A 17149-nucleotide genomic window follows, 5' to 3' on the forward strand; every position below is an offset into this window, starting at 1 on the left:
TTAGTGGGTGAATTTTTGACAGGTCTAAAGCTCCTCTATGTGTCTAATGACAGCATATTTCAGGTCCTTCCCTAAATTATCTGATTGACATTCCCATGACGCCTTTGTGCCACAGATAACAATCTACAGGTGAACTCATTTCAAACAGACTGCTGGAGGCTGCAAATATATGCAAATAGATCAAATTGTTTATTGTTTCAACATTTCCAGTAACTTTTACAAAGCTTTCTCTAAGTTTGTTCTGTAGGGTTCTGCTAAGCGTTAAGGTTTTATTTTCATGACCTTACTCTTAATATACTGTGCAGCTTCAAGGCTATCTTTTCACACATCTATTCAAGCAGGACGATGGCTCCTGGAACACTTCAATATGACATCATTAATTCACACCGCGTGAGAACTGAAATCATTCAGATGAATGACGACTCAGTCAGAATGTTCTTTTTGATTGAAATTTCCAAAACACTTCAGTAGGTTGGCTCTCTCTCCCTCTCTCTATCCCCTCCCCCCCCCTCTCCAATTATATGGCATCCAAAACTTCTCTTGCATGTGTGTGTCTACAGCTTAAAATCAAAATAAATTTAATTCAAGCTCACGTAAATGAGTTACGACAGATTTGTGTCGTTACTGTCTTGCCAGGGAATCACCTAACTCTGACAGCCGTTTCCTGCAGAGCTGATTGTTGTTCACATGATTGGTGAAATTAGATCAGACAGCGATGTGGTGCCTCAAATAAAGCAATATACAGGATTTACTTTACAATCTTATATCGATCCAAAGTTCATTCAAACTGGTATACGTGAATAAGACTGGGAAATATAACACTCTTTAAAGCGGAAAGCCTCCCTGGAAATAGAGTAAATGATAAATGGAGATAATACAAAATGTCATAAACTTGACGTTTCTCTACGTGTTTCTTTCACAAGACTTTTTATGACATTTAATTACTTTTCTTTACTGTGCAATGCGGTGGAAATAAATCAGCACAGCAACGACGCCTTAAGATGTGACCTGCAAAGCGCGATCCCTGTGCAGATCTCCAGCAACAGTCCCCGGCACCGATGTGGACGCTCACACTGGATCCCGTAGACCTGCCTCAGGGACGCACGGTCGAGCCACAAGATGCGCACTGGGCGCTTCAGCTTGGGAGGAGCTTCGGGATTTTCTCCCCCTTACCTCTCGCCACTCTCGAGCGAAGATTCGTTTGCTAAAGGAGGTATAGGGGGAAAGGTGAGTCCATTAATATGTGCATAGCGTTAATTTAGACCTTAAATGACCATTGCGAGGTTGTTTTAGTGACCAAAACTGTATCCCTGAGGTGAAGGATATTAAATTATCTGTTTTTTTTGTGACTGCGTAAGTTGTAGTTGGTGAAACTATTATATGTGCGTAATTTAGATATGAGAGGAACATTTGAAAAGGAGGATGAACAAGTGTCTAAATTACGTGGCGCAAGAGACTATCTTTGTGTTGGAGGGAAGCGTTTTGCACCTGTCTAGCAGGTCGAATAAGCTTTGAGAGCTCCCATGGAGATTTTTGAATGCGCACTATTCATTGAGTTAGAGAAATGGCGACAAATTACGCACGAGCGTAGTATCAATGCATATCTGATTCAGAATTAGGTATCTAATCATGATTTGACGGCAGTGCGTGGAGTTAAGTATCGTGCATTTTTGTTCCAGCAGGTGTAGTTTTCAGATTCTTCAGCGACACAAGCTCGCCTTAAGTCCAGGATTACCATCGCTGATCAGAAAAGGGTGCTTTGACAAATTGCTGATGTTTTTTGAAGTGCACATGTCGCTTGGAGTCTGCCTTATAATTCCCTAATGCGTGTGGCTGTCTGCTCTGAGGGAACAGGCAGGCTGTACATGGATTTTGATTTATGGGCAGTGCCACACTTCAGCTGTCATGACCACAATTTCAGTGGTCCCTACGGATTCAGAGTGATCCTGCCATTTATTTCATGACTCACGGTATATCTAGATATGTGTGTGTGTGTGTGTGTGCGTTTGTGCGTCATTGATTACTTCTCCTAATAGATCACACTTGATATGTTATATTATTCACTTAAATCTTCAGCAACACACACACACACATTAAGACCTTTTTCAGCTTGAGGTCAGTCATAGGGAGAACAATATGATTCATGTAGAACACTGGAACAAAATAACATTAACTCCATGTCCTCCAAAATACATTTTTAGTAGTGAATAAAAAAGAAAAAGCAAAGACCTCAGTGAACTATGTGCAAAGGTCTGTCAAAAAATAGACTATGGTATCCCCAGAGCAACCAAAGTGTGTCTGTCACCAAAGCGATGACCTCTCACTAAATGGTCGGTGGTCTCCTGTTTGTCAAAAAAATTCCATAACGAAAACTTTAGGAACTGAGTGTTAGCGCCCATCTTTTCCTGTGAGCACACAAAATCTCACAGATTTAAATGAAATCCTTTAAAATCAGATTATTGTGGATTTGTTGAAGGCTTCTGACTGAGTCTATTGTCACTTAATGAAATTAGCATTAATCCTCTGAGTGAGGATACAGAGATTTTGCAGTGACTTTGGAGTCTAACATTAACAGTGTTTTCTATATGTGCTTTGACAAAACTTTCTCTCTCCACAGCAGGAGCTCTCGTGCTCTCAGGACATTAACATAAACGACAAGATAATGAACTACAGAAAGTGTACTGAAAAGAGTGGATTTCTGGTGGAGGCCATCTTTCAGACCGAACTCAGACACAGCACACAATATTCCCTTTATGAGATGCAGACTGTGTATGAGAGTCGTCTACGGCTCTAATGATGAAGCTTTGAACTGGTTGACTCCTCCTGATCGCATTGCTTCCTCCGTCATTTTCCTTTAGCCTTTGAAATGGCACAGGTGTTCGTGTCTCTTAGAAAAACTGCTTGCTGTAACCAAAAAAAACTCCTCGTACGCAGGCCAGCGGCAAAGACATTTTCCCTGGCCGTAGCAATAAGGTCTGTTTTGATCTTCCATTGATTACCATCTGTTACAGAAATGCGCTTTTCATTTTCTCAGCTTTTCAGAACACCCACTTCCTCAATGCAATCGTGAGTGGTTGTTCTAATAATTAGGCTGCATTCATTAGAGCATTATCTTCTAAATTGCACTGTTTCATTGCCCCGAGTTAAATATATAATGGCTTTAATAACAGTATGACATTTAGAATGTGAACTATCCTTCCCGCTCGATATGAAGAGAATAATGAAATAGCTGTATATCAGTTCTATTTAGTCAGATTCATTAGAAGCTGGATTAGCCAAAGCTCCTGCACTTTATTCTATGCTGAGAAGGAAGAAGATCCTGAGAATAAATGACAAGTTTTAAGTCTAATGTGACTTTGTCTGTCTAAGCGTGTTGTGGAGGAAACGTCCATGTTCAGTTTCTTTGGATGACAGGAGATATATATCGTTTAATTGCAGAAACAGAGGGAGAGAGCATGCCAAAAGATAACCAGGAGGTAAAAATACAAGCCCACCACCAAAGAGCCCCACTGATCAATTCCCAGCACCAGTCTTTGGCGGTGGTAAGCTGGTGAGAGATGGTGTTCTTGTCACTGTATCAGAAACTCATACTGGTTGTTTGGAACACCTAAACAACTTAGGAGGAGGAGGTATGTGGTACATCGCAAGTGACTGGTGATACCTTACGAATGCAGCAGTGGAGTTGGTGTGGAGTGACAGGAAATGCAGATGATGGAATTCTAAGTTGGAGAGAAAAATATGAAATTCAACACCTCAAGCTCGAGTATTTTTCAAACAGTTGGTTTTTCATAACTTGTATACTATCCTGCTCCCACTTGATTTTTTAAAAATGTTTTCTTTCCTCAGGTGTCAGCACAGCCTCCATCTGGCATCTTCCAATAAAATGAGCCCACCATACACATCCAACAGCACAAGCGAAGGAGAGGCTGGTGAAATCAATCCCTGGATTCTACTTAATGAAAGCATGGGTTTATACCCACCCAGCTTCCACACTGACATCACCAAGCACCTTGGAGTCCAGATCACCCTGATCACAGCTTATTCCCTAATAATTCTGCTGGGGCTGGTGGGGAATGCTCTTGTCATCTACATGATTATTCGCTACAGAAACATGCGAACAGTGACCAACTTCTTCATAGCTAACCTGGCTCTGGCAGACCTCCTGGTGGACACTCTCTGCTTGCCTTTCACTCTGGTTTACACTCTGTTAGATGAGTGGAAGTTTGGAGCTGTGTTGTGCCACATGGTGCCCTTTGCCCAGGCCCTGAGTGTCCAGGTATCCATCCTGACCCTGACTGTCATTGCTCTGGAGCGTTACCGCTGCATCGTCTTCCACCTTGGTCAGCGCCTCACGTGGCACTCCAGTTTCCTCATCATGGCAGTCACCTGGACTGTGTCTGCTGTCCTGGCAGCACCTCTGGCCATCTTCAAAGAATACCGCTACGAAGAGATCCCTTCTATCAACCTGCGTATTGCTGTCTGCTCTGAGAGCTGGCCCCATGGAACCAGCAGGGATGGAGTCATCTACAGCCTCTCAATGCTGCTCCTACAGTACATTATTCCTTTAGCCATCATCAGTTATGCTTACATCTGCATATGGATCAAACTGAAGAATCATGTCAGCCCGTCCAGCCGTAACGACAGCATCAACCGTCGCAAAAAAACCACCAAGATGTTGGCGCTGGTGGTGTTGGTGTTTGCTATCTGCTGGCTGCCGTTCCATGTGATTCAGTTAGCCAGTGATCTGGACCTGGCACTGAGGCTTAAGGAGTACAAACTCATATACACAGTGTTCCATATCGTAGCCATGTGTTCGACTTTTACCAACCCTCTCCTATATGGGTGGATGAATAAAAACTACAGGAATGGCTTCCTCATGGTCTTTCGTTGTGAGGACAAGCCAGATTCTTTTCACCCTGAGGGCTCATTCAGAACACGCTCCATAAGAGGGAGGACTCTGAATGGCCGCAATGGAGGACACCCTCCAACTGCTGTATGAGATATACAGTATTTTAAAAGCCTATTGATGAATGTGACTGAAAACACTGAACACTTCTGATTTGTGGTGCTTGTTGTTCTAAAGTAGCCTTGTTACTTGAAGGTCTCAGCTTCAGTATCTACAGTGCCTATAAAAGGTATTCACCCCCTTGGATGTTTTCCCACTTTGTTGCTTTTAATAAATTGAATCATAGTCAATATAATTGGGCTTTTTTGACAAAAAAGAAGTCAAAGTGAAAACAGATTTCTGCAAAGTAATGTCAGTTATTTAAAATTATATAATGTAATATAAGTGATTGCGCAAATATTCACCCCCTTGTAGTCAGTATTTAGTAGATGCACCTTTAACTGCAATCACAGCACTGAGTCTGTGATTGCAGTAAAGATGTGCAAGCCTGATTGAGGCTTGCACATCTGGACACTGCAATTTTATTGCATTCTTCTTTGCAAAAGTGCTCAAGGTCTGCCGTGTTGCACAGGGATCGGGCGTCAACAGCTCTTTTCAAGTCCAGCCACAAATTCTCAGTTGGATTGAGATCTGGGCTTTGACTCAGCCACCCCAGAACATTCACCTTGTTGTCTTTAAACCATTTCTGTGTAGCTCTCACTGTGTGTTTCAGGTCATTGTCTTGTTGAAAAATGAATCCTCTGTTAGGTCGAAGTTCTCCTGCAGACTGAATCAGATTGTCCTCCAGGATTTCCGTATATTTGATTGCATTCATTTCACCATCTACCTTTACAAGCTTTCCAGGGCCTGCTGATAAGAAGCATCCCCACGGCATGATACCACCACCACCATGCTTCTCGGTGGGGATGGTGTGTTTTTGGGCAATGTGCAGTATTTGATGTCGGCCAAACATAGCATGTAGTCTGATGGCCAAAAAGCTCCATTTTGGTCTCATCAGACCAAAGAACCTTCTTCCAGTTGACATTGGAGTCTCCCACATGTCTTTAGGTGAAATCTAGTTGAGATTTAATGTGAACTTGAACAGTGGCTTTCTCCCATAAAGCTTTGACTGGTGAAGAACCTGGGCAACATTTGCAGTATGCAGAGTCCCTCCCATCTCAGCTGCTGAAGACTTAAGAGTACTACTTCAGGGTAATCATAGGTGTCTTGGTGGCCTCTCTCACTTGTGTCCTTCTTGCACAGCCACTCACTGTGTGAGGATGGTCTGCTCTGGGCAGATTTATACTTGTGCCGTATCCTTTCCATTTTTTAATAATGGTTTAAACAGAACTCCTGGGGATGTTCAATTAAAACTGAAGACTTAAGTTAAGACTTATATTTTACAATATCATTTTCTCAAAGTTGCTTGGAATGTTCTTTTGTCTTCATGGTGTAATTTTAGGAATACTGATTAACCAGTGACTGGACCTTCCAGACACAGGTGTCTTCATACTACACTCACCACTCACCCGAGACACATTTACTGCATTCAGGTGATCTCCATTTCAATAACTACTAGCACCAATTGGCTGGAGCTCTGCTGAGTTAGGTCAGTCTGCTTAGACTTCAGTAACATCTTATTTTATTTTACATTATATATTTTTAATTAATCAACATTACTTTGTGGAAATCTGTTTTTACTTTGACATTAAAATGTTTTTGTTTTGATTTTTTTTTTTTAATTTTTGTCAAAAAAAAACAAAAATGCAAAAACAGATTATAGTTGCTATGATTCCATTTATAAAAGCAATAAAAAAAACATCTAGGGTGAATACTTTTTATAGGTATTAAACGCCACTGGAGGGGGTCCGAAGCTTTGCATGCATGCACTATGTGTAAAGCTGTTCTTTCCTTTGTGAATGGTACTAGTGAAAAAAAAGACATTTGTCAAGCTTGTTTAAATATGTGTTTAAGATGTTCACTGGGTGTTAATTAACTCTGTACAATGTATAATGTGTTCCTTGTAAATGCAGAACTCTTTCTGGTAAGTAATGTCCAATTAGTTATGCATTCCAGTGCATACATCTGATGCTATTAATGTGTGCATTCTTACTGTAGGGAAGAAGGTGGTTATTGTGACTGTTAAAACAAGTTTAGTGTCCATTCTTGTTTTTCTATTTGTTTAGTTGTTCAAGAACATTTGGATGAGTTTTTCTTAGTTAATCCAAATGCTGCATTTTAAATTAACTCCAGTATTTTTGCAGAATAACATTCAATACCCATCCAAGAAATTATTGCTTTTCTGTCCAACCAGGAGACTAATTGTGTCTCCTGGTTGAATGGGATTAAATACCTGAACTGTATGAAGTGAAAGCAACAAGTTCTTGATATCTTTGGGCAGCTGCTTTGAGGATGCATAAAATAAGGGATTCAGAATAAGCCAAAACAATTTTACACTCAGCTGCTAAAGTGTCCTTTTAATAATGAACAGGGGCATATTATTCAACCAGGGGGCTTCTGGTCACACATAATGAGACCCCAATGTACATCTAAGTCCCAGAATCAATATGACCATCAGGAGAAATTATGTTTCATGCCTCTGTGTAAAATAAACAGACATTTATCTTGGATAAAAGTTGGATTAGTGGTAAATGTCTGTCAGATCCGGCCTGGGTGCAGAACTGAAGATAGTGGCATATTACGAAATGTATTGAACACTGACAATATATGTAGACTACTCAGACTCTTTAAGAGTTGCAGTGTGTGTTATAGTGTATGTACCCTCTATACTTAGCTTAACTCTTTGAACCCAACAGCTGGAAAATTCATCCATGGAAAAATAGTCCACAGCAATAGCAGCAATGCATATTTCTTTTGTTTGTATAAAACTGTCGTAAATCAAAGTATTTAACATAAACACTGAGACTTAGTTTTGAACAAAAAAAAAAGAAAACAGTGGCTCCAAATAACATCCAATAAAGCATTTAATGAGCAAGTGGCCTACACAGTGTGATTCATTTTACAGCAGAGAAAATTAGTAATAGGTTGTATTGCTGGTTCATGACACCCACATTACTGATTTCCTGGCTTAGCCTATATTACTGTATGTGCTTTAGATTATTATAGAAGGTTTAAGCCTTTATCAGGAGCACCAGCAGACAAACACTGAGCTATAGGTCTATGGCATTAGACTCACTGGGCATTAGAGCTAATGTGTGAAGATTTTGCTGCAGAGTTGATGTGTTTTCAGGGACGATTTCAGTATGTGAAAAAGATTAGCCATCTGTCCTCCAGTATAGTGTGCTAAAGGGGATTTTATTTTTCTCCTCCAAAAAAAAAAAAAAAATAGCAAGACAAGGTCAGATTTAACCTAATATTTTTTTCCACGGTGCCTTACAGGCGCCACTCTCAGCTGTTACATCACATTTTACCCAAACATTTATTTAATCAAAATTCCAGATAAGCATTATTCTTAAAATTAGTAAAGCAACACCAGTTTGATTTTCTCTTGACACCACAGTAAAAACATGATTCAGGAAAATTAAAAATTTTGAGATATCTTATCACAAAAACTCAACACCAACTTGGCTGCAATTCCCAGGAGTGCAAAAAAACACGATTTAGCAAAAAAAAAAAGGGAGATATCCATTTTAGCAAATTAAATCTTAAACGCTGCGTGGTGTATTATACAGTTACCTGCTGCCCCCTAGAGTTGAGAGTGGGCATCGAATTTGCACCACCTACCGGATATGTCGTCATGTGTGACCTTCTCCCTGGTTCGAGACGACTCAAGTTTGACATGATTCATAGGTAGCTACACGGTGAAGTTCATCCCGACAGGAGCATAAAATGCAGTTACTTATTTTTTGAATGTTGTCACCACACAGGTAACCGTCTTTACTTCTGAAATCAAATCTTAATTTTGCTTGCTGATGGTTTTGCAAAGATGGATCATGCTCTGCCATTCATTCATGGGGTTAGCCTCATGCTTGGCTAGTTCGTGCTAACCAGGAAGCTAAGGAGTGCGGACGTGACAAATGTGACAGTAGCGTTATATCTGATGTTAACCACTCACTGTGAAAATAATTATTAGTCTGTCACTTAATGACAACCACATAACTCGTTCTACCAGAAGGCTCACTGTAATACTTGGAAGGTAAAATGCGTTTGTATTTTTAATCTGAGTGACAGTCGACATGTAGCTGGAACGTTCAGGAAATTGTGTTTCTCTGTTAACCACTAATTCAGTACTTGTAGTATGTAACATATTTACACACTACAAGTACTGCTACATATTTACTAAGTCGTGTGGTGTGTTTACCATGTGTTTGGTGTGTTTACCATGAGCTACAGCGGTCACTGTTATTCTAGGTTATGATTTGAACGCTAGTTGCTTAAACTCAGCAAACTAACACGTATGTTTGTTCTGTGTCTCCACAGGGTATTGTTAAGGGCAAACGCACGGAACAATGGTGAAATATTTCTGCTGTTTCGGTGTGCTCAAAAGCACTTGGGACCAAGTTTGTGTTGCATTCTGGCAACGATATCCCAACCCATACAGGTGAGGGCGATGGGCGCACTGATAGTTTGGATACAGTTTCTTCTCTGATCCTTGCATAAACTGTTTAATCCAGATTGCACTGCATAAATACAGTAGTTGAAATTAAATCTCATCATTCTTCTATACTGAGAAGGTTAAACAGTGGTAGAAAGTAAAGAAGTATATTATGCAAGCAGTGTATAGCTCTGAGGTACTCCATTGGTATCAGCTAATGTGTAATCTTACTTTTCATAGTTTAAGAAATTTCAGTTTGTCTTCCAGCACTGAGGTTGAGAACACTGTTTCTCCAGGCAGCAGTGATGTGCGTATCATAGTTCGACAGGGGCAGTTTCGGTTTATTACTCTTTTTGAAAGCACAGATACAGAAATACACTTGTCCCAGATTCTCAACTGATAATATTTGAAATTTCATATCTTTAGTTTTTGGCCTTTGTCAGATAAGAAAGAAATAAGAAGAGTACTACCATTTTTCACTATTTTCTATCACTATTTAGACCGAACAGTTAATTGACTAATGAAGAGGACAGTATCATATCTGCATTGGTTGCTGTTTTACATCAATGGAAATTCGAAACAAACCATTGATAGTTGTCTCTTTGAGTTTCTGGAATGTGTTTTTATTATTGTTTCGATTATTATTGTTTCTTTTCCTCCTTTCTCACAGTAACCACGTTTTGACCGAGGACATAATTTTCCGAGAGGTTACTCCAACCAATTGCCTCATTTCATTGGGGGCAGCCGTGGCCTAGAGGTTGGAGAAGCGGCTTGTGATCGGAGGGTCACCGGTTCGATTCCCCCACTGGACGGGCAGGAAAAATTTGGGTGTGGTGGAGTGATTAATGCGAAAAATACTCCCCCCCTCTATTAGCCGGCTGATGTGCCCTTGAGCAAGGCACTTAACCCCCCAATATGCTCCCCGGGCGCCTGATGCTGCCCACTGCTCCTGTGTGTGTTTCACTGCATGTAATTTGCCGGGTGTTGCATGTGTGTGTTCAACTAAGGATGGGTCAAATGCAGAAGACGAATTCAGTGTGTGTATGTAAAAATATATATACTGCCAATAAAGTTGATTCTTCTTCTTCTTCTTCTTCTTCTTCAAGACGTCTGTTGACCAAAACTAGCCGTGCACCTCGCTGGATGGAGCGGTACCTTCCGAAGCACATGGCCAGCTCGGCATATATCATTGAGGACTCTATTGTGGATCCTCAGAAAAGGACCATGACCACACTAACATGGAACATCAGCCATGCTCGCCTCATGGTACCACGGTGTTTGATTCCACGGGCAGTATGTCATTTCTCTAAGTAAAAAACACAACTTCATGATGCTTTTGTTTGTTTTTTTCCTCTCGGTTCCAGTCCGTGGAAGAGCGGTGCGAGTATCGAATTAACCCTGAGAATGGCAGCTGGACAGAGATTAAAAGAGAGGCTTGGATCTCATCCAGCATCTATGGGCTCACTAGAGCTATTCAGGTCAGTAGAGCGTAGAGTAAAGTGAAGCATCACAGTACGTAACAGCCCAGGGAAAGTGGTGTGTGTGTGTGTGTGTTGTCTGAAAGGGAGACTCGCCCACCTGTCTGTCATTCTGTAATTGGTAACATAATACACAGGGGGAAGATGCCAAGTGACAGCTGAGAAGTTTAAGCTGTCTGCCAAGATTTGGGTCACTGAATGATTTATGTTCAAGTCTGAGTGGTCTTTTATTGTTATCAGGCTCTGAGAGAATATGTGGTGATGTGACTTGCAGGTTATTGATGCATTGTTTTCTGTCTTTAGTGTTTTTTGCTGTGTTAGTTAACTATTTTTCTTCACTTACCAGGAATTTGGTCTTGCAAGGTTCAAGACCAGTGTTATGAAGACCATGAAGGGCTTTGAGTATGTGCTGGCTAAAATGCAAGGTAAAGTGTGGATATTGATAACATCAGTTAATTTGGATTGCAGAACAAAGACATTGCTAATCCTATTAGTAACACTTGTCCTTTTCCTGCTGAGACAAGTCAAAATTTCTGATGAAAAAGAGAAATAAGAAAGCACAAGTTCTAAGATGTAAAGTACAAGGTGGACAATAAAGGAAAAACTTTGTGATGTTGACTGAGCAAACACATCAATCAATTCAAAAACACAAAGAGGCCTGTCTGACTTTTGAGTCTACTTCAGTTTAGGAGAGCTTCTTGGCTTTTGTGTGTAAAGCTTGATCATTAAACAGACAACATAAATATTGAAATATTTCAACCAATATTATAACCGATATGTTGACTTTTTGTAGGTGAAACTCCATCAAGAACCTTAGCAGAAACCGCTACAGAGCGGGCACGAGAGACAGCACTGGCAGCTAAGGAGAAAGCCAAAGACCTTGCATCACACGCCCAGAAGAAACAATATGTCTGAGCTACAGAGTTCACGGGTTCTTTTGCCACTGATACTGGGACAGATTTATCTTTACCCCTTGGGTCCTCCTCTGGGGTAAGACAAACCAATCCTGGTCATGGGTAGACACCTCTGTGAGGAAGCATCCAGCCGAAATGGTGGGTGGACCATAAAAGGCCTGAGCTGGGTTCAAGAGCCTGTTCCAGCGTCCCAGTTTGCGTCTTGCTGAATATGTCATACCTTTGATACCAGATCATCTCAGTATTTACAACAGTTACAGAGCTTAGAAAGGAACGGTTGAATATGACCGTGGGTGCCATAAAATGATAATAGCTTTTTGCTGGCCTTGATACTGTTCCTGAGACCTTTGCTCAATCTCTACATCCATCAACACTTGCTTTTAACTCTTTTCCTCTGAGTATGTCATTTTATATAATTAACAGCCTCTTGCCCAGGAGCTAAGATTAGCCTACCAATCTCTGATTAATGCAAATGTATGTGCATGATTTACATCTGTTGTGTTTTTTGTCGCTATTCTGTTATGTTTTACTTAAGTTCGCCCAACCATATCTTAATCATCCTACTGAGACTGATTGCTTCATGCTCAAGTTCATTGACTGAAGGGTCCATACTGTTGGCTGACATGGCTTGAAATTAGTCCCTGAGCACTCTTGATATTGTGAGAAGACGCGGCTGTAGTGGATGTCATGTTTTGGCCTAAATTCAAAATGTGTGTACAAAGACTGAAAGGACACCTTGTATTGTACTTTCAGCTAAAGTCTGATGATATAATCCTCCCAACAATGTGCTCTTACTGCACCAATCAAACATAAGCTTGTCAATAAATGGACAGCTTCTTTGTAAGGACCATGCTGTGATGTCTTTGATAAATAAGTGATATATCTGTTGTTAAAACTCTCCTGTAAGCCTTCTTTTCATGTCCTTGCTAATGACTACATAACTATAGCTTGACATCCAAAATCCATCCTTGTCTGGTTGTATAGAAACCAGTTGGCTCTGCTTTGTTTTACAGGGTCACAATCTAAAAACAAACAGCAAATAAATAAAGAAATATTTATTTAATTAAAAAAAAAGCTTACACCAGTATAAAAAAATGCTACATAATATTACTGGGCGGAGAGACAGATGAATGCATACATGAAAGTAAAAGATAAGGTATTTTGCATATACAAAAGTGAAGAGGAAAAAAAGCACCTTCAGTTATTAAATATATAGCACTGAGTATGATACATACTTGTAATACAGCATCAATTGCATAATCATTACAAGTAGACATTACCTGCCTGACTGGTGAATTTGATGCATTCATAATTAACATGCTGACAAAAGCAGAAGCATTGAAGTGCAAAGTTGTGACAAAGAACACTTCTAAAAAAACATACTAGTTAATATTATCAGTAAATTCCACTGTAACTAGCATTTGACACCTCTCTCTTTCTCTACGTGCTTCCACTTTAATACAGGCATCAATGTTCTTGCACTTAATCACAGACTGAATTTTGTACCAATGCACCAAATCAATATTTGGCACAGTTACTTAATTGGAAGATATAATGTGCAAATATGACAAGTTAATGTCTGTTCACGGGTTTCATTATGATATATGCACAACCTTTTAGAGACAAACAAGTGCAATGTGTGGACGTTTTGTGCAACAGAGGAAAAGATCAAAATACATGGCTGAACTTACATAATAGGACAATACAACACAGATTAATGTTTAAGTGCACACTACATGTGATATTACTGAAATAAGAACTTAGTGCTAGAGAGAAGCTTTATGGAATACTAAACCAAATCTGATTTTAAGGCAGAGTCAGTATAGACATACTGTAGTAATGAATAAGGTATGACTTTTGAATAAAAAGGCCTTATTTGGATCTTTTTTAAAAAGCCCTTAGAGATGAATGATTAGAATTCATGGCTTTGGAAAAAAAAACAAAAAACAAATTTCATTAATGGTTGATGCCAGGAAATGCATATGCAAAATGTTACATCCATCCCAGCCCAGTGATTTTAACTGCTATTCAGTGCAAATGAACACAGCTCATTTGTAACATTATCATTCAGCTTGTGGTCGGACAACAACAAATGCGTTCAGTTGTACAGTGACATGTTTGTCCATTCTCCCACCTCCTTCTCCTCCGTTTGTGTGTGTGTATGTGTGTTTTTTTTTTTCTTATTTTGTTTTGTTTTCTCGGAACGTTTACTCCTCTTCCTGTCCACATGACAGTGACATAACAAGATAGCTTTTACCGCCGTCATAGCCAAGCTTTGTCTGTGCTGGAGTAACAGTGGTCTGCGTCAGTGTGTGTGATGCTCAGTCCATCAGAGTCCACACAGTCAAACACGATGCTCTCCACATCAACCTCCACATCCTCTGTAAGGTAAACAACCAAAGATCAAATTCATTAGCAGAATGAAATATGACAAGATCCACTTGCCAGATTGAATTAAAAAACTGGAGCTTGTTAATGTCACAATATTAACAATATATATTATATTAATTGTTAATATCATGATATTAACAAGCTGATTTGTCCATCAATTATTTTTCGTACAATACAGCAAACGTATGAAAAATCTAAAACTAATTCACATTAAATGCAGTTAACTGCATTTTTCTATCATGTGTTAACAGACAGAAGTAACTCTTCAGCAATGTAACGTGCATTTATTTTACATACATTCACTTTTCACATGCTTATTTTGTTAACATTTGATGTCATCTTGCTTTAAATCATTCACACAGATGATTCCTCTAAAGTTTATAAACTTAATAATGTCACCTTACTGCCAAGCTATATTTCAAATCATGCTACTCAGAAAATATTAGCAAACATTAGGAAAATGTAAACATGATAAACTCCTGTTAATGAGCAGGCTATTGTTATGTATGATTAACAACTGCACATCATTAGTAGACAGGCGATAAAGTGTCTTTTTTTTTCTTCAGTCTTTGCTGAAACTTCCATTTCTCACTGACACTAGAATTAGGATGATTTGAATGTGCCTGAATAAAAATCTACAACATCTTGAGGTTGCACTTATTGAATCAAAAGCTATAGATAGATAGATACTTTATTGATCCCAAGGGAAATTCATGATAATCATCTATAAGATGCAGTAATGCCCAAGCATCCGTGCACGACTTGAGACCCTTCTGGCGTCAGGCCGACCTACCTCTGTCGGAGTCAGACCTCTCAGACGACATGGTCGAGCCCTGGCTGTTGTTCCTCATCCTCTCCGAGCCTCTCTGCAGCTGCTCCAGCCGAACACGCAGCTCTCTCTGCTCCCAGCGCAGGCGGCCCTTTAGCTGCTCTGCACGCTCGTCCTGCTCCTGCAGCTTCTGACAGAGGAAATGACAGAGAAGCAAAAACCTTAGATGCAGCCAAGCAGCGAAGATGCTGTCGATTCAGCGGCACGAGGCGAACAAAAAACGTGAGACTTCGTTCGACTCCCCCTAACGTGCCCTCAACCAGCACTTGTGCCAGTCCCATGCCAGGATGTTGTCTCTACCTTGATGTGAAGCTGGGCTCTTCTCAGCAGGTTGAGGGTGGTGTTCCTCATCGAGTCAGATGACAGTGGGACTTGCTTCTTGAGCTGCTCCAGGCAGTGTCTCAGCTGAGCTCGTCTACAAAGCACAAAAAGCAGCAATTGCTGCTGTTTAATCTACGCGAGTGAAAACATTTGTTATTTGTTCTGCCTCCTCATTTACTTTGGAACTTTCTTGTTCACTATGAGACAAAATACTCATTACCTGTTTTTTTCCAGCTCGTTGTGAACTGACCTGCAGTTACAAAAAGACGTGAGTTTGTTTAGCTCTGAAATGCATTGATGACAACAACTGCTGCTGTGTAGCAATGACAGCTTCAGATGCGTTCATGTTTAACAGGATGGCTTATCAAAACTGAGAATCTCGACAACCACGCCCTGTCGGCAGTTGTATGTTATGTAATGTATTCACCTATTGGCACCGGCAGATATCTTCTTACTCTTCTGTTTGCTTCGCTTGTCAGAGTGGTCTGGACTGAGGGGCAGGACCGAAGCATATCCATGTTCTGCCTCTGTGCAGGGCAAAAACATCACAGATGTGTCACAAATCAGTCTGAAAGGAGAAGTGACGCCTAATATAAACTTACACAGTTATAAACTTTAATGAACCCTTGCGCTACGGATTAACCACGGTGTCCTAAACTGTAATACAAGGAAGACAAAAGCACAGATTTGCCGTCATCGGCATAAAAAGCTGGACGATGTTCTGGATTTTGGCGCCATCACACATTGCCTGTTCTCCATTGAAAAGCAACCCTCTGTAGCCTCTTGAACAGAAATGTCCAAAGCAGTGCTCAAAGTGTGCAAACAGTGAATGGAAGTTAAAGTGTTGCTGTTTTTTCTTCCTTCCTCGCTTTCATTCCCCGTAATCAGCGCTCTGCGCCACTCGGGTTCATTTTCAAATTGCACCAGATTGGCGCCTTTGAGTACAATGATGCGACCGATATGTAGGTCACTGAGTCAAATCGGAAAGATCGCCAAAAATAACCTTCTGGCAGGAATCTCGATGGTTTCTCCAACAACTGCACTGCATCGTGCCTCAGTGTTATATTTTGCATGAATATCTTTAGTCTACTTATTGTCGCTTCATTGTGCATTTTGTTGTTTCAACAATAACCAACTTCTTCCCCCGTAGACTGACAGTTGTCATATAATACTCACCGCGCTCTCTTCTCTCCAGAAACTCAGCAGCCCAAAGAAGCACCTGAATGTTGCAAACGCTTCCTTCCATTATTGTTTTTGTTAAACTAAAACAACCGCGGGTAAACAACCTAATGTGGTGCGATCGTCACTAGCCTTAAGTAGCTGAGGCTGTGTCTGTGCTACGTCCTCAACCCACAGAGCTCAACACTGTGCTGCCTTCACCTGCTCCACAGCAGCATGGAAATTTGAACTACCGTTATCAATACGCTCTGGCGGGCGCCAGGGGTAAAATCACAAAATTATCTTTTGTTCTAAAGTTTCGCCCTCTTTTAGTTTATTTCAGTTATAAAAGAGTATTCTTCTCATATGGGTGGACATTTTGTCAAAAAAACATAAGACTGACAATAGAGTTCCTCTAGTTCGGGCGTATATAGCAATAGCCCGCTATCGGTGTTAAACGATAACAACGATAAAGTAATAAATATATGCTTTTTATTTTTATATTTTTTTAATAAACACAATGTCATACAAGTTATAAACAAAAAGATGTCGATTAAAGATTCACTTTTCTTCTCGTCTTGTAATGGGTCTATAGTGAGCTTCGTTGAGTATTCCCAA

The 17149-nt window shown here is 40.3% G+C and overlaps 3 protein-coding genes across 3 annotated transcripts; 2 read left to right on the plus strand and 1 right to left on the minus strand.

Moving 5' to 3' along the window:
* The first annotated feature begins 709 nt into the window (after positions 1-709).
* npy7r (neuropeptide Y receptor Y7) lies at positions 710-6543 on the plus strand. Its single transcript, XM_046407072.1, has 2 exons — positions 710-1227; positions 3847-6543. The coding sequence occupies exon 2, from the start codon at positions 3884-3886 to the stop codon at positions 4997-4999; it is 1116 nt and encodes a 371-aa protein (XP_046263028.1). The 5' UTR covers positions 710-1227; positions 3847-3883; the 3' UTR covers positions 5000-6543.
* A 2072-nt stretch (positions 6544-8615) lies between these two features.
* Positions 8616-12679, plus strand: prelid1a (PRELI domain containing 1a). Its single transcript, XM_046406578.1, has 7 exons — positions 8616-8772; positions 9326-9446; positions 10111-10170; positions 10541-10706; positions 10805-10918; positions 11265-11343; positions 11712-12679. The coding sequence occupies exons 2-7, from the start codon at positions 9355-9357 to the stop codon at positions 11831-11833; spliced, it is 633 nt and encodes a 210-aa protein (XP_046262534.1). The 5' UTR covers positions 8616-8772; positions 9326-9354; the 3' UTR covers positions 11834-12679.
* A 1291-nt stretch (positions 12680-13970) lies between these two features.
* Positions 13971-16752, minus strand: mxd3 (MAX dimerization protein 3). Its single transcript, XM_046406579.1, has 6 exons — positions 16550-16752; positions 15801-15900; positions 15594-15623; positions 15353-15467; positions 15017-15182; positions 13971-14213 (listed from the first exon to the last, which is right to left on the minus strand). The coding sequence occupies exons 1-6, from the start codon at positions 16617-16619 to the stop codon at positions 14095-14097; spliced, it is 600 nt and encodes a 199-aa protein (XP_046262535.1). The 5' UTR covers positions 16620-16752; the 3' UTR covers positions 13971-14094.
* Positions 16753-17149: the final 397 nt, after the last annotated feature.

The sequence above is a fragment of the Scatophagus argus genome, chromosome 12 (genome assembly GCF_020382885.2).
Source record: "Scatophagus argus isolate fScaArg1 chromosome 12, fScaArg1.pri, whole genome shotgun sequence".
In the NCBI taxonomy this organism is placed as follows: domain Eukaryota; kingdom Metazoa; phylum Chordata; class Actinopteri; family Scatophagidae; genus Scatophagus; species Scatophagus argus.